General features: G+C 45.8%; 1 protein-coding gene across 6 annotated transcripts in view; it reads left to right on the forward strand.

The window, feature by feature from the left end:
* Positions 1-27,179, forward strand: part of Ets1 (E26 avian leukemia oncogene 1, 5' domain) — a 121,580-nt gene that overhangs the window by 54,485 nt on the left and 39,916 nt on the right. For 5 of the 6 annotated variants that reach the window (NM_011808.3, NM_001038642.2, NM_001372535.1 and 2 more), the window contains exon 1: positions 5,312-5,740. The exons of the other annotated variant lie outside the window; for it this stretch is intronic. In NM_011808.3, coding sequence (NP_035938.2) covers positions 5,659-5,740 — 82 coding nt within the window. In that variant the 5' untranslated portion in view covers positions 5,312-5,658. Of the gene's footprint in view, positions 1-5,311; positions 5,741-27,179 lie in introns of those variants that run through there. 6 annotated transcript variants of the gene reach the window in all.

Consider the following 27,179-nt stretch of genomic DNA (forward strand, 5'->3'; position numbering starts at 1 on the left):
CTGGGTTCATTAGCAGGTGCTAATTTCATCCTGGATTCTTGGGAACTCAAGACTCAGAAAAGCTAGGACATAAAGCCATGGTGACTGGTGACACTGCTGCCCCTTTGAATCTCTCATGCTCTCCCTTGTTTCCTGAGACGGCCCCTTTTATTCCTTTAGCATCTCCCCTCTTCTGTCAGGGCTGCTCCTTCTACAATTATCTGCTTGACTTCCAACTCCCCAAACAGAATGGATAAAGAAATCCACCACTTCGTCTCTGCTTCTTCATCTCCAGAGTGGGGCACGTCTTGTGGGTGGACTGACTTGGCACTTAAAAATGAAGGTGAGCGGTCATGGGGAGGGTGGAAAAGACTTCACAGAGAAATTATTTGAGTGTAAAATTCAAGCCATACCTACAGGAAAATCCTTTTTGAAGTTTGGAATTGTTTTTATAACCAAAAAAATAAAAAAATAAAAATCTGGGTAAGATCTGGCAGGATGAAGCCACCTGGAACCCTAGTGATAGCATAGAATCCTGTGCCATGGGGGTAAAAGGTTGTTGTTAGGGGCTTCTGCTGCACGGTTGTTCAAGAACACGGGTCTCCTGTCATCTGTGCCAATGCCCCCCTTCCTCCATCCATTAATCCAGTGTAGCGGACTTAAATTGAGATCCAAATGATAGGATCCCCACAGCCTTACAGGACAGTCCACATTTCTACATTCCCTAGCCCAGAAAACAATGACAGGCACGAAAAGATGTTCAGTGAGATTAAGAAAATGGGCTGACCCTGGGTGTGAAGAAGGCTCCCGAACTCTGCAGTTTTGATTGGCAGCTCCTCTTCGTTTTCTGTCTGTGCCAAGTCTGATTTGCTGTGAGAAGAATACGTGATGTCTAAACTGATGGGTTTGAAAATGTCGCTTGGTTTGTGGATTAGGCCAATCCATCCCACATTGTTGGGGCTGCAGATGCAGTTGAATGGCTCATAATTATAGCCTAAGAAACTGCAGACAGCAATGGAGCCAAGCCAGACCCCCGTTCTCCTTATAGCCCATGCCAAGCTGTCTCCCACAGGGAACGAGGGTGGTTAGTCTGCAGTGTACTTGCTCAGGACAGCACAGAATCTTGCTGAAAGCTTCCCGGTCACCTACCCGTTCAGATGCAGGTGGGATTGGGCTATGTGTGGCAGGGATAAGCTTAATATTCTCTTCTGGTAACTAGAAGGGCTATACATGGAAGCCACTACCAGACTTCCATCTCACTGAACCATGTAGAGATGAGGGTCTGAGGTTTTGTCTCCAGTATGATCTAGAACAATACCCTTTCTCTCACTTTCAGGACATATACAAACACATAGGTTTTCTTCCTCAGTCAGTGCTGGAATTTCTCAATCAAGGCTATCGCTGGTTAGTTCTCTATTCAAGAACCATGGAAGGGTGTTGGGTTTTAAAATTCAGCATGAGAGTTGTCTGAACTCTCCCAGGTGTCAATTCAGTTAACTGTGGATCTAATCTGTTCCACAGAGATTAGAAAGGAAGCCTTAAAGTGACCTCTCCAATATTCTCCCGGATTCTGGATCCTAAAGACAATAATGATCCTTTGCTGTTTTCTGACAAAGCTTTGCATACATTGCCTCATGCCGATAATCTTAAAACATGGGCGCTTTTATTTTCCCTGCATCAAACACGGGGACCCTGAGTTTCAGGATTAAGTGATTTACTAGCAGATTAAGTTGGTTAAGTTTAAAAAACAACAACAACAACAACAATTCATACTTCCGAACCCATACGCCTCACTGTCTCTATTTTCAGTTTTCTGGGCAGAATAGACCCTCAACTCCTCCCCAACCTCCTCTCTTTCTCCCCAACTGCAGCTCTCTTATGGTCCATTGTGCATTGTTCTCCTCAAACAATAGCTAATGAGTCGGTATTACATGTTAGGAAGATCCAGGGGGTGGTTTTAGCCCCTGAAGCAGAGATGAGGTTGTGACACCAAAAAGGTTAAATAGCTTTGGTGAGGTCACAGAGCCAGCCTTCAGTCATCAACAGCACCTTCTGACTCCCTGGTTCAACTCCTAAACTGACCCCAAGGCCCTTTGGAATTACATTTTAATTAATAGTTAATTTAATTCCCCCCCCCACCGCTATGACCAATTTTCCATTTTATTGTTGCTTGGTGATATGGAGGTCCTGGGTATTTTTCTTACCTCTGTGCTTTGCACTAAACTAAACAAATAGAAACTCCTTGGTACAGACAGAGTTCAGTTTTTGAAGTGCTTTTCAGAGTATGATAGGGACAGTAGGTTTTTTTTTTTTCTTTTTTCTCATACTGAAAGGGGACCACAAGTGCAGCTTAGACAGGTTGTTAACTGAGAGGTGTTTTTTTTTTTTTTTTTAATCTTACATTTATACCAGTAAGTCAACATCTATGAGTCATGAGTTTGCTTGGCATCAGTCGTTAGTGGTCTGAATGTTTTTGTGCCTACTGTCAATGAGGCATATTTTTAAAGGTTCAAAATGCAGTTTGAATTCTAGCACACTTCTGGAGAAGAAGCTTATGTTTTCCAAGATTCTTTGAAATTGAGGGTATTTTTATATACTTCATGAGATTGGAGCAGGACGGAGGGAAGAACAAAGGGAGATTATTATTTTTTGTAATGTGTTCCTGGTGGTGAGGAAATCCCTGTATAAAGGTGACTCTTGCTTTGGTGCCATTCGTGCCTTTTGGGTCCTGAGATCCATACTCTCCAAGGTTTCACAACCGTTGATCAGATTTAAGTAGCTAGAGTCTAAGGACTTTTCAAGATACAAATCTGTCTTCTCCCAGTAGAAAGCAAACTTTCTCCCCTTGGCCCCACCACTAAGTGCCTTAAAACCCATCAGTCTTGAAATAGTGTGCTCAGGTATGTGGAAGGCAAAACTTTCTGGCTGGTAGGCAAGGTGAACCACATATGGAAGGAAGTGGTGTGGATAGGAGTTCTATTTCACCATAAGAAACAAAGGGCAGCTCTCACTGCAGAGTTATTGTCATCTCCTAGGTCATGTTCACTACAGGCAGCATACAAGAAGAGGCCCAGAGCAACCAGTAAACTGATAGTGCTTCACTCGAGAAATATTTATTGAAAGTCTGTAATGTCCTAGGCTTGGGGAAAATTGTATGATTTTTTTTTGGAAGGTAAAATATAGCAACGGCTTTTAAACTCTGCAAGAATGTTTGGGGAAATCTACTTGTGTTATAAGGAGAATGCAAATTCCATGTGTCCAACATTAATTAAGTGATCAACAGTCCCGATTGGATGATCAGTGTCCTCAAAATGTATAAATATCTTAACTGGATCTCTGTCAGTGCTTCTCACCCTACAGTAAGTTCCAACCAGATCCTGTTGTACACGTGGGGCTTGAGATGTATCGAACATTTGCCATCAGAGACGTCCCCATCACACCTTCTGATTTGGATGGACACTAGCACATTTTGAGCTTCTTCACTTCACGACACAGTTAGGGACAGGAAAACCAGCACACTGATGGTCATTGTGGAAGCATTACAAGGACCATGTTGACTCACTGTTGCCAGGGTAGAAAATGCTCCCAGCTGGATTGTGGGAGGCTTCCTTTAGTGTTGCACATGCTTGCATGTCAGTAGTGTTAACTGAACACGGGTTTGCTGGAGGAAGAGGCCTCGGGGAGGCCATGAGGAAGGAGGGATTCTGAGGAAACTGCTTTTGCAAATAAAGTAGAAATTCTCCAGACTTTTCATAAGACTGCCACGTCAAAATGAAAATTCCCCAAATAAACTGTTAGTTTGTCCAGTTCTGCAGACGTCATAATAAGGAGGGCCCAGTCCAAGATTCTGCCTTGCTGCTTATTTGGGCGTGTGAACGTACAATTCATTCATCAACGGGTTCCCTAAGCGTTTCCCAGGCTTGGAAGTGTCTGTTCTTGTCATTTGGAGGCCAGCATTGTTTTCTCATACCTTGCAGAAACACAGCATGGTCTTTGTTCTCCCCCCCGCCCCCCCCCAAAAAAATTGAGGATTATCACATACACATATTTTCCTCTGGTCACCCAAGAAGGGTGGAGACTGGAAATTTGACCAAGACCCAGAGATTGACACTCCATTGCTGCCCCCACTCCACCCCTCGGATTGGGATTTGCTTTGGGAACCCTGTACTCTGCTAAAGCTGGAAGGGAGAAAGCATGCTTAGATAAAGCTAGCAGGTGTGAATAAGTCTACTGGAACAGAAATTACAGTTGCAGGCAAGTGGTAGCAGTTCGGCACATGCTTAGAAATCAGGAAACAGTACTAAGAATAGCTTTCCCTGAGGTTGCTCAGGAAGATTTGTTATGTTGTCTTTTACTCAAAGGTGGACATCAGTGCCTTGCTCCAGTTACATATATACTTCCATGTCCTTGGGTGATTTGTTAATTTATACCAACTCTCTCGATGTATAATGGGTATCTATCAGTGGCAAATTATGGATTACCTCACTCATCTTGTTATCTGGCATGTTGGGAGTTCTCAAATATGGCAAGGACATGCACTGTGATGAACCCCAGAGATTCATACCAGAGTGTTGGTGGGTGTGGTGATATAGGAAAAGATGCTGTTTTTTTTTTTTTTTTTTTTCCTAATAGAGCAGTGTCTGACAAAGCGTTGGCCAATGGTGACACAACTAGAGGAACAGAATAATTAGAAACTCAGTTACAGGTTCTGGACTCCCTGGCTAATCCAGGAGCGTTGGGACTTTTGTTTTGGGGGTCTCCAATAGGTTTGGTTCTGAGCTAGTGAAGTTGATTGAGGTTTCTGTTCATCAATACTGCCCTTGTCTTGCCCAACCATTCCACGGGTGGGATTCTGAGTCAGGTCTAGGCAGGAACCCTCGCAGGACCCCTGCTGTGGAATCCCCCGCACGCGCCCCTCGTTGCGCACCCACGCCTCACGTCCTGTGTGTCAAGCTTTGTGAATGAATGATGTACACGCACTTGGAAAACTATGCTGCTACTGGAGCGGGGCCGCAGAGGGTGACCAAGCCTTCAAGAATGCGTGCAGAATCAGACGGACTTTCCCGAGACTGTGGCAGTAGCCCCGGCATGCCAGGGACAGGCTCGCCAGCCATTCTTAGCAGCGGTGGGCTGAGGCCCTCGCCCCGCGCGCGCGGAATAGCTGGAGCAGCGCCGCCGGGCCAGGCTCGCCCGCCCTTCCTTTCGCTTTTGGGAGACGGGCGGTGATTGGCTGCAGATGCTAAGCCCCGCCCCGCCGCCCCGCCCTCGCCGCCTCGCCGAGTGGGCAGGGCAGCGGCTGGGACCCTGGGCCTGGGCTCGGTGAGGAACGCCCTAAAGCGGAGGCGAGCTGCACTGCGCCAGCGCCGGCCAGCCGTGCGAGCGAGCAAGGGAGCGAGCGCCCCGGACGGAGGAGGGAGCGAGCGCCCGGGACAGAGGAGCGAGCGGGCGGGCGAGGCGCGGGCGAGGCTGGGACCTAAGCGCGCTCTCTGCTCCGCCAAGTGCCAACTTCGCGCGGACTGGCTGGGCGCGCACCTTCCCGCGGGGCGGTCAGCGGGAATTTGAGATTTTAGGGTTGCGCTCTGTCCCCTTCCACTGGGTTCAAAAATCCCCATTAAAAAGCAAAACAACAGTTACAGCAAACTTACTCTCATCCCGCCGGCCCCCTCAACTCCGGGCACCATGAAGGCGGCCGTCGATCTCAAGCCGACTCTCACCATCATCAAGACAGAAAAAGTGGATCTCGAGCTTTTCCCTTCCCCGGGTGAGTGGCAACAGTGAGGCCCCCACCCCAGCTCCGGGTCCCCTTCTGGGCTGCGCTGCTCCCTCAGGAGCACTGGATGCAGAAGCCAGGAGGACTGTTGGTGGCCCAAGACCCTTGGCTTTTTTTGGGGGGGGGGGGGCTGGGTGTATTTATTTTCACAGCTGTGTGTTTTGTGACTAATGGGAAAACGCTTATAGAATTTCCAGCTCCCTAATTCCGTTGTTTGAATTTTCCCACATAAGCGAGAAACTTCTGGTAATATTCCTTAATGTTAGCAAGGGGCCTGACACTGTCTCTAAGATCACCCCCACCCCGTCCCAACTGTGTCTCCCCAGTATTGGAGCTTGATGGGAGGCTCTTGTGAAGTGCTGAAAGGGTGTCTGGCTAGCTGCCCGGCCTACGAGCACTTGCATCCTGAGCGCCCCTGTCATAAGTCCCTTAGAGCCTCACTCCTCTTTTCTAGGTTGAGGGGGAGGTAGTGGGAGGAGAAACGAACAGAATCTGTTTAACTTTGGGAAAGTCTGATTCCTTCCTGGTCAGTGTAGTAACTAGCTTTACTGCCTTTCTATTCTGCCATCTTTTGGCCTCCCGTACCAAAGGTCCTTGAAGAAGGAAAGCATCCCACGACCAGATGTAACTTAGTGTCTTTGGCTCATGGTTTTATTTAGCAGGCTTAAAGGATTTGAAGAAGAGAGGGAGAGTAAAGACATCGAATATTGTCTTAGAAGGAAATTTTAGTGTTCAACAGATGGAGTCAACTCTTGGGGATTCCTGAAGCTAGCAGAGTGCAAAGTGCCTACTTTTAGAATAGGAAGCTGGACTCAGAGAAAAGTGACTTTGGAGGTGAAAGGATCTAGAAAGATAAAGGGAGAAGATGATGCATTTTGGAAAACAATCAGATGTCAAAACACACACGTCTATTGGGTCTGATTATCTGTAACTTTAACTGCTGTCCCTGATCTCTTGCCTCTGCCGTAAATAACTGCATATTTAACCTGTTCTTTAGACTTTCAATACAAGCCAAGATGACGTTTTGACATTCTGATGTGTTTCAAAATGTTAATGAAGACATTTGGGCGCCATCCTTTCTAGAGACGCTCCTGACAGTCAGTGCCGGATTGCTCTGTACAAACACAGTGTGATGACATTCAGAGCCAGGTTGAGCTGGGGGTCTCTCCTAGAGCTGGGGAGACTTCTCAGGCACTCAGAGCTACATATAGAAATGTTGCTATGAAAGTGGGTTTGGGGTGTTCGATGGAGCCAGGAGTTCTCTGTGTTACCATTGATTAAAACCATATATAGCAGACGCGAAGGGATAGTTCACAGAGAAGATATAAACTCAGCTAATAGGCCCTTTCCTTAAGAATGGCTTGTTTCTATGTGCTATGTGTGTTTATGGGGAAGAGACAGATTTGGGTGTCTGGCAAACATCATGTGTATTATGTCAGTTCACATACCTACAGTGGGCCTTTCATGCTGCCAGTGAATGAGAGCCCCTGGCTGCACATGTTTTAGATCATAGCAAAGAGATGAAGCATATGTTTTGGTAATTTAATATTAAATCTATGAGATTTCAAAGCATTTGATTCTATTACTTCAGTTATTGATAAAAAATAAACTGTGGGTGAGTAACTTCATTGAGCTGCCCCACCAGGCAAATAGAGCTAGGCAGGCCTGGTGCTGCAGTCCGTTGTCATTATATGAAGTACCTTTACAGTGGCTTCTTCTTCTTCTTCTTCTTCTTTTTTTTTTTTTGATTAAAAAAAAAAGTGTTCAAGGAATGTAAGATGGAAATGGCCCTGGGGCCTACATAGTGTGCTCAAGACCAATTTGATCAATAGAGTGAAAGCCTTTCTCAAAATTTAAAAAAAAAAAAAAAAAGAAAAAAGAAAAAGTTTCCAAGCCACTGACCTTCAGCACAACAAAGCAACAAAATTTCATTTGGTCCAAGAAATTAAGAGTCTTCTGCCATTCACTATGATATATATATATATATATATATATATATATATATATATATATATCACTATATATATTTCACTATATATATACACACACACACACACACACACATATATATATCTCACTACACTTTCTTAGACAAAATAAAGAGCAATGATTTGTTGATTATTATAACTTTTTGAAGTATTTTTTTCTGGACTGTACTGCATTTATGTAAATATGCCCATACCTCGGATGAGAATCCAGAGGCACCAACACGTTAAGACAATTAGGCAAAATTCTGCACGGAGCCAGAAGCTGAAGGAAGCTGAATCTGTTTCTAACGTGTCAGATCCATACAGTGAGCAATATTGCAAGTTACCTTTGGAGGCTCAGTAAAGAAGTTTCAATGGAGACTTCAATTTTTAGGTGCAAAGATAGAAGTAAGCCCTGGCCAGGACTTCTTTGGTAGTCTTGGCTAACAGAAAGAAGGATATTAAGTAGATGTTAAGTAGAGCTTTACCTGGCCCATCAGATTACACAGGACACCTGTGTCAAAGTTCAACTATTCATGGCGTGGGTTCGAGTCCACGACTGGGACCTTGGTCTTTATCATAATGGTTTTTCTTTGTATTGCTTCGTTTCTCACAAGCAGAGACAAATAGTGTCAGGTATTGCTGTTACCTCAGCAATCAAGTCAGAACTTCCTCTCTGCCCCCTCCCCAGATTCCTAGAATCAGAGAAGTGAAGTGGGAAGTCTGAGGGTCCAAATTGGAGACAGGACACCTGGAATATTTGCTAGCCTCTCTGTGGTTAGGACTTGACCAAGAACCATTATGCGCTTTGGTTTGATTTTGAGGTCTGACATTTTTGACAATGTTAATACACACCCTAAAATGACACGGGCATTCGGTTTCCCTCACAAGTGTAAGGTAGGGCATACTATCTCATTGCACACGTCTCTCAGGTCTGCTGTAGATTTAAATCCAAACGCAGCCTTGACTTGTTCCTAGTTCCTTCCTGGTGTGGAGGCTTTGGAGTAAGGGCTGAGGCTATGAAGGCAGGGTGTGCGAGCAAATGTTACTTTATTATTGCTCTCCTTCTCATTCCACTTCACCTGTACCACCAGTGAGGTGGAGACGCTGGCCATGGAGGAACAGCAGTTTTCACACAGAAAACTGGCTCTTTGCCCATTTATAAGGCTATAAGGACCAGACCCAACCTCCATCTTACTTTGATAGAGGACGTCCATCCCCTGGGGACCATTATTGTCCTCAGAGATGGGAGAAGCGTTGTCCTTTCTTAGTTTAGACGGTCTTTGTGTTGCTACAGGAAAGAAGGAAGAGGGGAGGGCTGCCGGCTGCCGGCTGCCAGCTTTGCTTATGACTGTGTTTCTAGATCCCTTGTTGCCACACTCTGTTAGTGACTAAATAGACCAGTGGTTTAGACAGGGTCTGTGGAGCCAGTTTGTCTGGGTGTGAATCCCCAGTTAGTGGCTGTGTGACTTTGGGCAGACTACTTAATCTCCCTGTCCTCCAGCTCCTGCGAGTGTGAACCGAGACTAATAATCCTTGGATAAAGATGAAACCGGAATATGTGGAACACCTTTACTCAGTGCTGGCCCAGGTCCTGGGGTCTGTGGAGCAGATAAGGAAGAAACAAGTCAATAGGAACCTTGAACGGTGTAGAACATTCAAAGGACCCTGGAAGGTTTGGTAGGGAATCTAATGGCTGGTTTATATATGTCTCCCACATCTACCACTTGGGAAGGAAAGAACAAGAGAGAAAAAGACCTGGCCTGAAATCTCACACCAGTGGGGCTTTAATCTGAGCTCTAGATAACAAATCTGGTTTGCAGTTCACTTGCAGAGTGTTTGGAGGCCTGACTGTCACTCTGCAAGGTTCTAGAGGCTGGTGTACTCCTTCGGGTGATTGAACCTGTCATTGATACATTGATACATTGATACTCAGAGTAGGAAATCTCCCAAGTCCAAGGACAATGGCAACGTTTGCAGAGTTGTGGGGGATTAGTAAAGTTTTTCCATCTTACTGGATTGAGCAATGTGTCTTGTCCAGTTATTATAAAGTATTTTACATTTTATTTATTTACTTGGTTGGCAGAGCTTACATTCCTGGCATTTTTGGTTGGTTTGTGTTGCTGGGCTTTTTTTTTTCCTCTTAAAGAGGCCAGACCACCCTGTAGGAACATCTCTCTAGGAGACAAAGCAGCCGTGGTCAACCTCCCCAAGTCTAGCTTGCTCGGGGCCCTACCACAATTTCTGCAAAAGCAAGAGCTGGTTAGTGGCAGCCAGGATTTTCCAGGAAAGAGTATCCCTGTTTCAGAGTACAGTGGCTGATTCCATTGGCAAATGAGACAATGTAATTATAGACAGAATGAGAAGTGTAGCTGTGACGACATTCCTGGGCCTTGCTGATGGTAACTCCTGTTACCTAACTGTTGTAGGAAGTTTCTGAAATGTCTATCGCGTATGCTTTGAATGTCTACAATGGTCCCTTACTGGACCACACTTGATTGACACTCACTCTGTGGGAAATACTATTCATCCCATTTTCCTTTTTTCTGGATGGAGAATGTGATATTCATAGAAGTATACACCTTTTCTACATTGACTCTTTAGAGACTTAGACACCAGTACGATGTGGCAGGCATGTTGTACCTGATGTAAAAGCACTGTGTTATTTTCAGTCATTCTGGAAATTAAACCATAGTCTGTATAAGAAGGCCGTGCTGACTGCCTGGTGCTTTGGAGGCTCAAGGAGTACAGGGGTTCTCCCTGCCATCCTCTGAGCTGAATGGCGTGGTGAAAGGGTGTCCCGAGGCGTGGCCAGCCAGATGTGTATTCTTAGGAGAGGCTTAAAGGTTCTGGGCACTCCAACCTCAGGTGCTGAAGGGAGAACCAGGGAGTCTTGTGCTTTGCTGACTTTCAGGTGTTCTAGGCTTGGTCTCTGGTGGGACCGTCAAGTCCCTGCGCCTCCAGCTTCTACCGTTTTATCTCCCGCAGCACTGGTTGGTGCTGCCGTGGACTTAGAGTTTCAAGTCTGGATGCTGAAAGGCATCAACTGGCAAACCGAAGGCAGTTGAAGTTTAACTTTGTGCTTTATAAGAAGGCTCTGGATAACTTCCTTTGTGTTGCATACACAGGACAAAAAAAACTTCAATCTTTTCTCTAAAATTTATTTATTTTGATCCCAGTTGCTGTGTGAGGACGATTATAGGGGAAGGTAGGATAGTCGCATCAGCACACGGCTCATTGAGAAACAGGCTCTGCTTCCTTATCCACGGTCAATATTGATTCCTTTACCATTATATCATGGGGGTGTTTCTCTAAGTACTTAGCATCCTTAGGCCATGCAGCCTTCATCAAGAGGAACTTGTGTATGAATTGACAGGTGCCTGCTGGATTTCTCAGCTCCACGGTGAAGCACTGTTTCCATTTTTCCGCTCAGGCGGAAGCTGGAGTAGCCTTTGCCTCTGCGTCTGCAGAGTTTTAGATCTGCCTTCTGCTTGTAGTTGTTCGGCTGTGCTTAACCCAGGGTTCGAAAGGCCAGAGCTGTTCCCAAATATCTCAGCCTCACTCCTCATGCTCTGTAGCTACCGTTGTACTATTTAGTTAAGGGTTGAGGATAACTTTTTATATGAACCTTCAGTACATGTTTCACAAATGGCACCAATAAACTGTTTTAACCTGACCACATTTATGAAGTCTGGGTTACCTCTTCTTGCAACTGACTAGCCTGTGATCCTTTTGTAGGAAGGAATTGGGATCTAGTAGAGGGTTGTAGTAGGCCTGATTTCAAGTGCAGAGTTCTGTGACACAGTCAACATAGTGCAGTAGGCACCTGAAGTACTTGTTTTGGTCATCGTGATCAACTTGATGCCAGGGTCTTCCCTGTTGCTGCTGCCTATGCTGAGGCTTGTTACTTGATACCCCAGGTGTGGTTGGTCTTTTTTTCCACCTTTTTTTTTTAACTGTTCATTTACTATTTCTAGAGCTTTCTGTTCTGTTTCATGGAGATGTAAAATATTGGCCCACACAGTGTGATTAGACATAGGTAGCACAGGGGATCTTTAGGCAGCTGGATTTGAGATTCTGGAACAGTATAGACAGGACTTGCCATCTGGTCAGGATGCTCTCAGAAGTGTGCGTAGTAATACTAATCATTCCAGAATAATAAAACTTAAAGTAAGGTCCTCCGAGCAGAAGATCTCTGAACTTCGGCACTAAGTGTAGACTAGAATATTCTCCAGAATATTCTCTGCCAAATGCTCACTTAAAGACAAACAGGACCAGATTAAGAGTTTAATGTTTTCCCTTCAGTGTGAGGAGTAATTCTTTTAATTTTGTCTTCAATGTAAAGCGTAGTGTTTCTTAGCAGTCAAAACAGTACCTCATACACACTGAGGGCTTGAAACTTCCTAGTAGCCCTGGGTAGCTGTGAGAAGCCATTAAGTGTGTTTTGCAGAGTTCTTCTGCAGGGGAACTGTATACATTTCACACGTGGGGGGGGGGGGAGAGGGAGGGAGGGAGGGAGGGAGGAGGGGAGTATGTGTGTGAGTGAGAAAAATGAACTTTTGAGTTGGGGGCAGGAAGTATCTTTACAGAAGTAAAGATAATTAAAACTTTGTTTTGTTTTAGGGTTTAATCCAAGATGAGTTTTTATAATGTTTTGATTTAAAAAATGTAAAAGAAAAAAGTGTGTGTGTGTGTGTGTGTGTGTGTGTGTGTGTGTGTGTGTGTGGTATCGTTAAAGTGGATGAGAAGAAAGCAATACCGCACAAACCCTCATCTGTTCAGGAGAGGAGGAACGTAGGTTCAATTGCAACATCCCTTTTGGCTAAAAGATGAAAAAGAAGGAAGGAGGGCAGGAAGAGTACAAAAGAACTAATAAAGAGGGAAAGAATAAAAGGAATTTAAGTGGTATTTTGTAGACTTTAAAAACATCCTCCTCTGGACCAAGCATTGTCCTGGACCAGAACTTCTTGTCTCAGGTGTCCTGGTGGACAGTCTCGGGCCTGTTCTTGCTTGTTCTTTGTGATGCCATTTTCACACTCAGTAAACTTCTCATGCTTCTGTGGTTGGTCAGGATAACCCAGATGTTGTTTTTCCCATGCCAGATATGAGGCTATGCATAGGTCCAGGCTCTCAGCGTTTTCTGTGCCTGATGAGTGTTGGGTTTTTGTTTGTTTGTTTGGTTGGTTTTTTCCAATAGTTTTTGGGTACAATGCTTTCATGGGCCAACCTTCTGAAGATCACAGGCCACCCGGAAGCATTTTGAGGAGCCATAGGGGAAGGGGGAATTACTTTTAATATAGAACAACATGAGAACTCTGCAAGTTTGGAATAAAGAAAGACTTGAAGGATAAAGTATTGTTCATAAGAGAGTGAAAAGAATTGTTAGATGTCAGGATTTAAGAGCCACGGGAAGACCTTTGTCTTAAAGAATAGGGAGGTAGGACTGGAGAGATGGGCAGTGCTCAGAGCACCTACTGCTCTTGTAGGGACCGGAGGTTCAGGTACCCAGAACCCATATCTTGTGGCTCACAGCTGGCTGTACCTCTGTCTCTGGGAGGACCCAGCACTTCTGGCCTCAGTGGACACCCACAGTCCCATGAACACTCTCTCAGGAACACATAATTGAAAATAATAAAACTTCAACGCTTAAAACAAAGATGGTGGTTTCAAGGACAGAACAGTGCTACTGAGCAGGCTTCTGAGAGGCTGAGAGGGCTGAGCATTTTTTTTTTTCTTTGCATTACTTTCCCTCCCACTCATAACTGTTAGTTGCTAAAACCTCTGTATCAGTTTATCAGAATAGGCGTTAAACCTCAAAGAACATGACAGAATCAATCAGGTACATATTTTTAAGGGAAGAAATGGAAAATAACTTAGTCAGGTATTTATGTCTGTAGATGACTTTTTTCTCAATAATTTAATTATTTTTCTTCACTTTACATTCTGATCACAGCTCCCCCGCCCCCAGTCACACCTACAAATCTCTCCTCCCTTCCCCCCACCTTGGGTACCACCCTATCTTGGGATATCTAGTCCCAGCAAGACTGGGTACATCCTTTCCCACTGAGGCCCAACCAGGCAGTCGGGTAGGGGAAGGGGGGTCTAACAGCAGGGAACAGAGACAGAGACTGCCCATGCTTCCCTTGGTAGGGGACTCACAGGAAGACCGAGCTGCTGCACATTTGCTATGAATGTAGGAGGCCTAGGTCTGGCCCCTAGATGATTCCTGCTTGATAGCCCAGTCTCTGTGAGCCTCCGGGTGATTGTTTTTAAGGCTTTAGAAGCTTCTACTACGTGCCAGGCCTTGTGCCTGTTCCTAAAGGAATGATTTATTTGTGTGTGTGTTGTGTGAACGAAACTCAAATTTTCCTAAGGTCATTCATTGTCATTCATATTCAAAATAAAAATATATGATAAGTCTGAATTTAAATTATACTTATAGTGTGATAAACTTAATTATAAACTTCTGTTTATAATTATACTGATTCTTATTTTTCTTGGTATTTTTATCTAACCTTTAGATAAATTCCTTATATTTTGTGTAAGTTGTCTTACACCATCCAGATACTACTCATGTGTAGAATTCAGTGGAGAATAATCAGGACTGACTAGAGGGACCTATCATCAGAGTAAAATTAAGTATTATTTATGAAATATAAAGTTTACTTTGTAAGTTCAACTTCAGAGGGGGCAGACACACACACACAAACACAGACACTCACATAGATAGACAAACAGACACACAGAGAGAGGTAGACAGAGACAGACAGACACACACAGGGAGGGAGAGAGAGAGAGAGAGAGAGAGAGAGAGAGAGAGAGAGAGAGAGAGAGAGAGAGAGCATGAGTGAGCTCCTGTCAGGAGGATTCTAGCCATATCAGTGTACCTGCTTGTATGACTCTGGGAAAAAATAATTTCATTTATTCTGAATCTCACTTTCTTTTCGGTTTTTTGAGACAGGGTTTCTCTCTGTAGCCCTGGCTGTCCTGGAACTCACTCTGTAGATCAGGCTGGCCTCGAACTCAGAAATCTGCCTGCCTCTGCCTCCCAAGTGCTGGGATTAAAGGCGTGCACCACCACGCCGGGCTTTGAATCTCACTTTCTTAATTGGCCAAGTAAGTCACTTAGAAAAGCTAAGGTTTCTCTTAACACTGATGGCTTGTGACTTTGGGCAACAGTAAAGGCTGGTAAACAACATAGACTGCTATTGATGAGGTAGACAGGTCACTACTTTGACTCAGTCACTGGGGAGTTTTTGGGTACCTCTGTAAAGGGCAGCTTGTACAAGAAGATATTAGGAATTGTGCAAAGCTATCCCAACGATCACATGTAACAGGCTTCCCAGTTAATGCCTGGTTTCAACTTGTCTGGGATCATTTCTGAATATGTCATTTCAGGTAGTGCTGGGCCAGGAGTCATGTCTTCCAGTACAACAGCTTCCTTTTCTGCATAATCATTGGCCACAGGGCCAGCTAAAGGCAGTTCCAGGGAGGGGTCTGAATTGGAGGAAGACATAATGTAGGTTAGGAGTCTGGTAGGCAGAGCAACGAACCCAGCTGTATCCTCACAGCTGCCCATGCGGTCTGAGTAATGACTTATTTCATGGAAGCTGCCCCTTCTTGTTGCTCTGTTCTGTTGAGAAACAGTCCCCTCCTGCAGCTGGAATGTACTCCGCTGTGAGGCATCTCAGCACCTTTTCCTGACAAGCCTGGTGAGACAAGGTCCTCACTGCCTGTTTGCACAGAGGGAAGGGCCCATGCCTGCCTGTGGGACTGTTCACAGGTGCTTCCTGGGCAGCAACCGGCTGACCCCTCCATGGGCATGGCCTGCCTGGTGGAGTTGGGGGCAGGCAAGATGCCACCTGCTTTGACTTCCCAGTCATCCAGGAAGCTCTAACTGTGTGCTGGTGTGTCAACAGCGACCCTCTCGCTTCTCAAAGGCTCCCTTTGTGGCTGGCTGTGGCGTCGCCTACGCATGTTTGTTATCTGTGATCTCATTTTATTGATGTTATTTCTACATTTTGAGAAAGATCTGTGACAGTTACCCCTTCTTTGGGAAACAAGGGCCTAGGTACAGCTTGTTGATTTGGAAGGAAAACCAGGAAGACTGCCATTGAGTTCTTATCAGAGGGCAGATCTAACTCCTACCCATCTTTATTTTTTTGGTGCTGTTGTGGTGTTCCCCCCCTCCATGTGTGTGTGTGTGTGTGTGTGTGTGTGTGTGTACATATATACATACATATATTTGTATATTAGGTTTTGAATACTAGGTATGCGGCAAAGACCCTGATTGTCTTATCCTACTCTGTAGTAGTGAAACGTTTATTCCCGTTTCATAGATAAGAAAGTGAGATGTTAAAACCTTATCACAAAGGTCCTAAGCACACATTCAAACCCAGCAGTAGCCAGTTCTAAAAATCACATGGATGATATCAACACGGTTTTTGAAATACTTAGATGTTGAATTCGGAGGGGACACTGAGATCTGCTGTGCATGTTTAGCAGTCTGCCTAAGTACTGCCTTGTAATTTGGTAATGTGTTACAGTTTGACACACGCCTTTACCCAGCAGAGACCCCAGTAATCCCTATGAGTTGCCGATATTTTGTGAAAAAGGAGAGTATACAGAAGGGATGCCAAGTTGTTCTCTCAGTGCCACATGCACCATATGGTAAAACCACAGCTGGACTTTGTCAGATGTCCTGATGGCTCCATTTAGCCACCCAGCTTATATATTTCTCTTGTGTGGTGAGTGCCTCCACAATAGTCATAATAACCACTAACATGAGACAGAAATGTCAGCAAGGCAGTCGCCCCTTTTTTGTTGCTGCAAGTACCCTTCCTCTACATCTTCAGTGAGTCTACATGGGTGCTAACTAGAGATCTGGGAACAGGGTGCCCAGACCCTTGATGTCACATCTAGGAAAGTGGCAGAGATACCCAAAATACCAGGAGCAGACAGGAAAGTGGCTTGCTCTGTAGGGCACTGGACAAACTAATGTGCACTTTTCTTTGGAGAGAGGTTGACTTTGGACCTTAAGAAGGTTGAGTTTTGTTGTTTTGTTGTTTTTTTGTTTTTGTTTTCTTGGTTTTCTTTTGTATTTTTATTCCTAAGAGATTTGAAAAGAATCCCCCAGCCCTGTTTTCCTGTATTAAACTGAAATGTGCTTTGCTTGGGCCTTCTGTGCCTCCGTGTGTGTAGAGTGAGGTGGATTTTTATGAACAAAGGGAAAGTCAGACAGCTGGAGGTTGCTTCTAAACACAACAAAACAGAGTAGAAAAATTTGAATGTCATAGTACGTGTTATATAAAAGAACTGTGCCCGAGAGGCATACCAGAATTAATGACATCTTAGATGAATGGTGTATTCTTCCTATTCAAAACAGAAGTACCATTTAAGCTGTGGCACCAGGTATAGGTGTGTGTGTGTGTGTGTGTGTGTGTGTGTGTGTGTGTGTGTGTGTTCACTCAGAAACTAGTTAGATTGGACCAGATCTCTAATTATTCTTCTTAAGACATGTCAGTACCCTTGCCTCCTCTCCTTGTTTTGATCTTGCTGGAAGCAAGCTAAATGACAAACTAACTGTTGACCTGAGAAGTATTCCCTTGGGCTTGCTACTATTTTCTTGCAAATGCATATCAATCCTAAGTAGCTGCCCAATAACATGGTGTTCCCTGGAGGACTACGTGGGGCGGGGGTGGGGGTGGGGGGTAAGGATGGGAAGGAGGTGGTGGTACAACAGCTTATAGCAAAAACAGAAAGAAGAGCTTTAAGTTTGGCACTTTCTAGTCTGGGCACTCAATTCTTGTCAGGAAAATTTTAGAACACATATAAAGTAAATCTTAATGCATCCAGAAGGTGACTCTCCTCTTCAAACCAGGATCAGTATCTGATGTAGAACCTCCCACTTACAAGTAGCTCACAGCAGGCCTAAAGGATCAGTCCTTGATCTTATCATGCCTGACCTGAAGAGTTCCTCTGCTGTGCACTGAGCTGTCGGGAAGAGGTTGTCATCTTGTGTCCTTCTGAGGCCTGAGTCTGTTTTGACTCCAGGCCTCCAGGTAATTGTTACCTGTGCATAGTCTCTGTCTTCTTGAAGGATGCTGTTCTGAGTAGGCTGACACTCTTTGGGAGAAAGGGTAGGAGAGTTAACGAGTTCATGTTTAGAAAATGCCCGAGTCGAGTCACTGTTGATGCAGGGAGAGTTGTTTAATTAGTGGGAGATCTGATACAGACTGGTGATGCTCAATACGATGAACTCTCCAAGGTGAGTCACATTGAGTCACATGTGTGTGTCCAGGAAGCATATCCTTGATTTCATATAGATCAAGAGTTCCACTACCCACTTCCCTTGTCTCCTGACAGAAATAAAACACTCTGCAAAATGGTTGGCCATCCCTTAGATTTTCTAGACATAGCTGTTCCTGTAGCGTAAGCGATAAGAGAAATTTGTGTTTGTAGAGTACCAGGTATGTGCCAGGTACTTCATAAGCTTTACAGAAGCACTCGTATCTGTACGTTAGCTACCTCTGTGAAGTTAATTGTTTCATCCCCAGTTTTTCCATATAAGAAATGGAATCGCAGAAAATTTCCAATAATTTACTCAGGACCACAAAGGCTCAATGTCCCAGATCTTTATTTGGAGCTTGATCACAAAGCCCAGCCTACATAGAACACCCATTTGGAGAGAAACCTTGACTCCTGGGATGCTATTTTCTGTGTAATATTTTCTTCTAAGAGCCTCATTAATATCAATATTAGGCAAAAAAAACCCCATTCAGTTGTCTATAAATGTATGCCATAAGGATGGATTTAGGTGATTCCTAGCACATATTTTCAAGTTCAAGATGGATAAATGAAAGCACCCTTGGTAAACTTGCACACCGAATTTGTGCTTTGCCCTCCCCCACCCCCTCCCCCACCCCTCTTTGCCGACTGGGAAACCAAGGAATGAAGTGAGAGCTCAACGGTGCCTGAGAATTTTCCAGGGAGGGGACAGAAGTTTAGGCCTTGAGGCCACTTGATGCAGCAGGAATGTTTGTAGAAAAATAAACACACACGGAATGAATCAACATCTACACGCTGGACCCGCAGTTAACCTCCTTCAGCAGGAGGGGGGAAGGGGAGGAGCCAGAGCCTGAGTCCTTCTCCCTCCCTCTCTTTAAAAATGATACTTTGTTAAGGCCTCTCTTAGGGCATCCTGGTGACTGCTCTTCTGCTTTGGCTGGCCTGATGGAATGATTTAGAAGCTTCAGAGCCTTCAGCAGATTTTGGGTACTTATTGAACAAAACAGCAGCAGAGTATCAGTGAGAGTGGGCCCTGGTGAGTTGTTGTGGCTTCAGAGGAGCTCTGGTCAGCAGTCATGGCTTGCAGGCATGCCTCACACAGTGAGTGAGCAATGAGTGAAGATGAAGTAAGGCTCTGGTTGCTCCAAGCTGCCTTGCTGCATAGGAAAATCGTATTCAGCTACGTGTGTTTCCGACTCAGCCCAGTTCTAGGGAAGTAGTATGTGGATTAGGGAAGGCTGGTGCAGGGCACATACTCCTCTACAGAGCCTACTCACACCGTGTTTGTGGGTCTCCCCCCAGTTCCTGTTCCAACAGAGTCTAAATGTGATTCATCTCCTTTAGTCATTAGTGCCGGGTTCTTAAGTTTGTCGGGTGGATTCAGTCGTGCCACTGGTTGCTTATCTTGTGTTACACAGCCATTCTCCTTTTCCCATGTGGCAGATGAGAACTAATCATAAGGAAAGTTCATGTTTAGGTTTCTCAGCACCCAGGGATCTCTGCCCTTGGGTGAAGCGACTCCCCAGTGAAGGCAGGTGAGATAGCCACGGCTGAGTGCTGTGTTCTTACTCACTGATTCGTCCTAAGGCCAATGATTTAGCTTCCCGGAGCCCTGCTTTTCTGATCCTTACATGAAGATAATAAGAAAGCACACCCAGGGCTGTGGCAAGGATTAGAGATAATTCCTCTAAGATACATTTTTTTCCTCTTTAGACCACACCACAGGGTCTCAGGAAATGGTGTCACCATTATCTCAGCCCACCGAATTCTGTACCAGTTCTACTTCGCTGGTCACACTGTTCCTACTTCAGCGGTTGTTAAAACTGTGGTTGCTGTTAACCTGGTTACAGAAAATTTTCCACTTGACACCCCTTTAACCAAGTGCGCTAGAACGGCCCTGTGGCTGGCTCTATTATTTTCCAGTCCCTCTCTTCAGACATTTACCTTATCTGAGTTCAGGCATTGACCGAGTTTCCAGCTCCAGAGCCTTCTTTTCAGACACTGTCCTTCGAACTGCAACAACTTCTTAGAATGCCTGCCATCGAAGCTCAGATGATTTCCATTGTCAAGGCACTCATTTTCCTCCGGGACTCTTTTCTTTTTGGGGCAGCCTTAAGGAGGAAATCTACTATCAGAAATCCCAATGGTCACTTGCAGAGCCAGGCACCCCCCCCCTTTACCGTAGGTGTGAGAGTGTAAGTGTAGGCAGCGAACCCACCTGACACAGAAGCAGCCTGCTATCCTTTCCCAGGGTTCTTGCTCCTGTTCCCAAAGAGGTGCCTGCTGGACTGTTCAGGCTCCTGCAGATTTCCCCTAAAACCCATGCATCTCTGGCCTTCACCAGTTGATTGCAGCCGACGATTTACAACCAGAATCCAGCACCTAGAAAAGGGGATCGTGTGTCTTTAAACAGCTGTGCGCCAGTGTGTGTAAATGTGCTTGCTAATCCAATGACTAATTCAGTATATTATAAAGCAGCAATGAGCCTGCTGCCAAGACAGGGCTCTATCCCAACTGGAGGGTGTGTAAGGCTCAGAGAAATGTTTCTGAAGCACGTTCTCTCTGTCCTTTCTTGCTCCTCTGAATTTCACCGCGTACGTTCCCTGAACCAGAGTCCCTCCTTACCCTCTTGATTTCTGTCTGTCAGATATCTCCATTCCTCTTTCCTCTCCCACCTCTATGCCCTGCTTCACTCATCGGGGGTGGGGGCCCTGGGCCATGTGAGTAAGGGCTAGGGAATCCATCAGTGTCGGATTGGGGCACTCCAGGGGACAGAACTCATTATCCCTCTTGAACATTTTGCCAAGTGACTGCCAGTGTTGTCCCTGTGTTGTGACAGGTCGTGCCTCAGTTCTCAGTCTGTGATGTTCTGTTGATGTCGGTCTTCCTGAAATTCTGTTGTATTTATCCCTCTTCCATCAACTTCTAGGGGTTGAGAGAGAAAAACATTTAGCCAGTGGGCGGGGTGCAGAGTATAAGGTATACTTCCTTCTGAGGGTCTTTAAGTGAGGGCCTGGAGAGCCTCCTCTGGGTGTGGCGAGGGGCTGGGAAATGAGAGGGATCTGGGGCCTCTACATAAGTGTTCCCAGACATCACTGACACCAGGTGTTGGCTCTGGACGTGGACCTTGCCCAGTCTCTCCCACAGTGTCCAGCTGCCATCAGAAGCATTTCCGTGTGTCAGAGGTGGGTGTTGGAGGCCCCAGCATCCCTCTGCCTTCCCTTCTCAGTAATTGGTTTCGTATTTGTCACCTTGGTTTCCTCCCATCCCAGGACATCTGCAGTCTCCTTCCTCTTCCCCTTCCCAAAGCTTCTGGAATCCAGCCACATTGGTCCCTCACTGCAAAGCCTTGGTCACTCTGGAGTTGGGAGTACTGCTTTTTGTGTATTTAGCAGGATAGCTTTGTCCCACTAGAAGGGGAACGCCCAAGTGGAGGGTCTATGGCTGTCAGTCACCAAGGTGTTCCCATCGCTCTGTGAGTCAGTAGCTGACTTCTGTCTTTTAAGATAGAGTTCCTATAGTAGAAGTTCAGTGGCTTTTAATACATCCATAGAGTTGTGTAATCATCACAAGTACCTCAGTCATTTCAAAACGTTTTCAGTGTCCCCCAAAGAAGTTCCATGCACACCCCCAGCCTACAGTCAATGCCCATTGAACAAAGGCATGCTGTCCAGGAAGGGCAGGGTCCTAAGGAGGGCTCAAAGCACACATCTGACTTGAGTTCTCCATCTTCCAATCTCTAGGGGCCTACTTCCCACTTGCCTCTCCTCAGCACCCAGGCTCTCCACTCTACTCTGCAGGCTGGCTTGCTTAAGCCTCTCAGTGGAGTAACCCCGGAACTGCTGGCACTGCTGGGTGGAGGTAATAAGTGCTTTCCCCAGATGCATGCAGACAGTTAGGCCCAGGGAGCTTGGGCTGTGGTGGCTGCAGTTTCCTAATGGCTTCCTGATGAGACAGAGCCAGTTATTAACCTCGGATGATGAGGCCTGCGCATACGGGCCTCTCTTTCCCACCTGACGCAGGCGGATGGAGAGAGCGGCTTCAGCTCCTGCCCCCTTAGCATTGATCACTTTTTCTCTGCTCTCCAACTATTGGTCTGTCTAGCCCATTGATCTGAAGATTGGGTCTGCCTGGTGACTGGGTCAGCCTCTTGGGTTTGTTGTTAGAGGTGCCCAGAGATGTCTGCTCTGGGCCTGTGTGGACAGGACTTGGAGGCAGCAGCGTGATTGTCAGTACACTGAAGTCTGGGCGCATGGGGCTCTTATAAGAGACCCAGAAGGAAGAAACCTGTGTGGCTAAAAGGGATCAACTAGGAGAGATATAGGAGCCCTTAAATCTGTAGATTCAGCGCTCCAGATGTGTTTGCTTTTGGATGAGAGGTACTTGAATTGCTCCAAGACTTCAGGCCCTTTGGGCTGAAACAGACAACTTCATTCACCAGAGGGAGGCTTGCTTCACAAGCTTACACTTGGATATTATCTCCTGGGTAGAGCCGTGTCTCTGTGATGTTCACTGTATCTTGCCCATTCTGTTTGGGCACCACAGGACTGAAATGGTAATGTTGGAGAGGCTTCAAATGGCACAGTGACTCTTGATTCTCCTGTCAGTGGTTTTAGATACAGATCTGTAGATCAGACATTAACTATGTCCTCCCTGGCCCTGGTTTGATAAGAATGGCACCCTCTGTTTCCAGAGCTGCTGTACATTCCAGTGTCATGCAATCAAACACTGCTTGTTTAATGATCACTGTCACACACCAGGAACCTCTCTCTCTTGTGTGTGAGGGGGACGTCTACAGTTTGGTGATTGTCACTCAGCCCTTGTAAACTGCAATGGGAACAGGTAGCAGAGGGAGCCATAATATGTACATTTGTATATGTGTTGGCTTTGTGGATAGTTGTCCGCTGGGGTTTCTGAAGAACTTAGGGAGAAATGTTGCTCCAGAATGACACTCTAGGGCTTGGTGATAGGAAAGACATGAAGAAGAGCCTCTTCCTCCTAGTTCACAGCAGTGAGCAAATGGTGGTGGTATAGACAGAATCCTGGGCGGGAGTCAGAGTAAGACAATCAGTAAAGCTACGGTGGGTCACCTCCAGGGCTTCCTTCCCCATTAGGAAAAGAAAAGTTGGACTTAGATGACATCTAAAGGCCCTTCTAACTCTTGCAGGAATCGTGTGGGACCCTTGGCCTGTGACAGAGCTCCACAACTCCTCCACCACTGGCTGCCTCCCTTTCATTCATCTTATAATTACGTCTGGTTGCCAGGCGGGAGAGCCTCCCTCCAAGGAGTAGTTAAGGTTTTATAGCAAATTCTTTCTGTAAATTCTTTTCTGCTTCTTGGCTGCAGATGAGGCTTTTCATAGCTAGAGTGAGGGTGTATGGAGGAAGAAGGCAAAGGAAGGGTAAATAAAGACTCAGGTAGACTGCATGGAGTGATAGTTTACTCTTCTTCAGCCAAAGCCGAAGAGATACTGGAGCCCAAATTATAGATTAGGTAGATCTGCACGGACTGTGGAGAAAGGCAGATGACAGGGTTAGCAAGGGAACCTAATGGTATAGGGAGGGTAATCATGAACTCTTCCAAGTTTATCTCTCTGGGTCCTAAGCAACTCCTTAGCAACCAGGAGACTTTAGCAGGGATCAACTCTTAATTATGACTTAAATGTCTCAGCTCCTAGGGGTCCAGCTCCTTAGAGACACACGTTGAGATTTACAGGACTGCATAGGGTCTTTATTCTGTGAGTTGTTGAACATATTAATCTGAGGCTATAAACTCCAGATGGGGGCAAGAGCACTGCTTGCTTTTGTGCAGGGAATTTTGAAGGCTGTAGGCCGAGAGGAGGGTTGTGTCCTATACTTGCCAAACAAGCCACAGGTGGGGATTTTCATATCTTCTCTGGTGTCAGCCTGGCCTTGGGTATGAATGCTATGAATGTGGTCGTCTCTCTGCCTTCTCTCCACTCCTACCATGTGGCTCCCATGTGGCTCTCTTGAATTACACTGGGATGAGTCAGCAGGGCCTTTGGAAAGAAGGGGACGTTTTGCCCGTAGGGAGAATGGGTGGAGAGGAATGGGAGAAGCAGGGTTTGAACGGAATACTGCATCAGCTTAGTGTTCCGTGCACCCATGCCAGCATCCATTGTCCGATGTATTTTAAGGTGGTCTTCCTCTGGGTTTTTTGTCTTCACCTTCTGTACTGAGTGACTACATCACTTGCCAGTGTGGCCTGGAACATAATATCTCAGTTATCTTCAGATTTATTTGTGTGCCTTTGGGTACTCTGAACTTGTAGCACGCATCTTCCCTCATGCACTTGTGAATGAATGAAGCTGGAGAAAGAACCCAGTGTAACCTGTAGCTATTCTCTGAGTCCGTTGGACCCAGCAGTGCCCTGGTTGAGCTCTAAAATGATCCAACATTAAAGTGCTTGCCTCCTTCTCACCATGGGAGGGTGTGTGTGTGTCTCTCTTCTATATTCTAAGCTAGTTAAATGAAAAACAGGACTTCTGCTTCTTTTTGCTTACTTAAGTGTTGTTTTTCCAGGAGCACAGAAGGAAGTCACTCATGGAGGTTCAGAGGCAGGAGCAGAAAGCTGTTTCTCCACAGGGATCTTTGTACTGGGTCTCAGATGTTTTGGTGTGTAGGGGGGAGGGTGCGGGGGGGGGGGAGAATCTGGGTTTGTGCTTTGGATCGGTAGGGTGGAATCCAGTGGATGAAGTTGCTGACTATTGGCTGCCTGTCAGTCCTCTCATGACACAGGTGGCACTGTATAAGGTGGACAGGGTAACAGCTTGCAGGGACTCACTGCTGAGTCTCTTTTCCTATGGCTTCCTTCTGCCACCAGCCTGTAGCAGGTTGTGGTCTATCACAGACTTATCTGACTGCTGGCTTCCATTTTAGTAAGCCTGTGGGAAGAGGGAGAATAAAAGTAAATTAATAGTGCGGGGGGAAAAATTGAATATCACAGTATGAAGTCCTGTTAGGAGAAAAGTTGAAATTCCAAAGGGAAGACAGGGCAATAAGAGGGAAGGAAAGGTCTTTCTGTGTCTCCATGCATTTCAGCTCGTGGCCTCCCTTTTCTCCTTGGTGCTGGATTGAACCCAGATGCTGGACAAGAACACATGCTGGACGAGTGCTTTGGCCTTGAGAGACACCCCCAGCCCCGTGTCTTAGTCCCTTTATTCTGCTCCAAGGGAGCGAGCTAGGGAACTTAACCATAGAAGAGCTCTGTTGTAGTGTCACCAGCCGTGGTTAATGAACAGATGTCTTGGGAGCCGTAACATTGATCTCTATTGTTTGGCTGATTTATCCTTGGCATCCCCGGAAGAGGCCTTAATCACCTCTCAGGTCTACCCATCTCAGAGGGGACTACGGAGGGCAAGCCAGTTCTACACTTGGCGAAAGAGACCTGTTAGATTGAGAGGGAGCAGGATGAGCAAAAGAATAGCTCATTCCTCAGCAGGCAGCCTTTGTGGTGACCTCATCTTCCTCCTAGCTCTGGTCCAGTTGGAGCTATGCATACAGGGCAGACTTCCAGTTCCTCCTGTCTGGGACTCACAGGGGCAGATATAAATAGACCAAGACTTTGTCTGTAACCATTGTTCTCTGGCTGCCCATTGTTTCTGGTGCTGAAGCCTACCCCCTCCCACCACCATTGCTCCTGCCCCCGACTCACTCTCACTGTGCAGAAGTTTGAATTTCAGCCTGGCTATTTTCATTTGCACTTGTCTGGTGCTTGGGGAGACCAGAGGAGAGAAACAGCCTACAGTGTAGATCAGCTGAATTATAAGCCTCCTATTTTGATGCCAGCAATGGTTTTGTCTGAGTCTTTCCTGGATATATTTGTGGTCCAGACAAAGATATGTGGATGTGTCGATAGTTGAATCAGGAGGATTTGTAAGGGGTTCAGCAACTGTCCCCATGATTAATGCTCCTGTGTCAGAGTAATGCACGGTCTGTGGTGTTATATTATAGGGCTCAGTACTTGGCCATTGCCTCTTCGGTGTTTTTTTTTTTTTTTTTTTTTTTTTTCATAAGGAGCTTAGACTAGAGAAAGATGCAGAAAGCATTTTTAGTAAGGTGCAGATGGTGCAAAGGTTGAGATGGATAGCTAATAGGGTAGATTTAAAAAAGATTTTTACATGGGGAATTACGGTTCAAAACAGTGGCATTTGCTATAGATAGATCAATAAAGGCCAAGGCTATAGGTGTGGGACTGGCTATGTGAGTTTGTCTAGAGGAGGGCTGGTAGTGTCTTTTGTCTTTTGCTTAGTAGTTGCTATGTTCTCACTTTTAGGCAACCATCTCATCGGTCTCAGTTTACCCTGCTTGTTGGATGTTCTCTATGGAGGTGTATGATGCTCCTTAGGGGGTACAGACATGCAAGACTGCTTTTAGGGGGAACAAGAGGCCACTGTGAATGATTGCATTAAACGGGGAGTTTAAAAAGCTGGACAGAGGGGTTATCAAGCAGGAAGGATAAAAGCTGAAAACCTGCTAGCCGAAGGATCAGTAATGCAAGGGCTTTGACTGACAGAGCCAGGTCTGAAGGACACAGCTCCTAAGCAGGCATCCTTTGACAAAATGTGTATGATAGTTCTTCTCATAGCCATCACGTCTTATGAATGAATTGAAAGGCTCACAAAGTAGGGCACAGCTGGGTATCTTAAGCCAGATGACAGTTAGAGAAGAGAATGCCAATTTTCACCCGGGTTCTGCCTCTCCTTTGCTCGTCACTCCTTGTCATTCTTGAGAAGCTTAGGTCCCTGCTATGTGGACAGTCTGTTGCATGTGGCGCCATGTTGTGCGCCCGCGTGGCCTCGCCTGGGAAAGTGGGGTTGCTCATTTTGTGTCACAGTTTTCCTGCTTTGGATACAGGCAGTTGGGCTGTGTGGATGTGTGTGAATATGCATCTTCCTTCTCAGCCCGGATTTATTTATTAAAAGAAAAACACATCTGCATAAAAAAGCCTCAGAACACAGGAAGAATGTCTACTTTGTTTTTCTTTCTGTAGCATCAAGACACGCGGGGTTTTGGCTTCCTCTGAGGGATTTTGAAGACTGGCTTTCATCTCAAACGAGCCCCCCCCCCCATTGGAAAATTGTCCTTTTTAAGGGGAGGAGGGGTTACATGTATTTATATAATTTTTAAATAAATAAGAAAATTGGGAAGAGAAG

Source organism: Mus musculus, chromosome 9 (genome assembly GCF_000001635.26).
Source record: "Mus musculus strain C57BL/6J chromosome 9, GRCm38.p6 C57BL/6J".
Taxonomy (NCBI): Eukaryota; Metazoa; Chordata; class Mammalia; order Rodentia; family Muridae; genus Mus; species Mus musculus.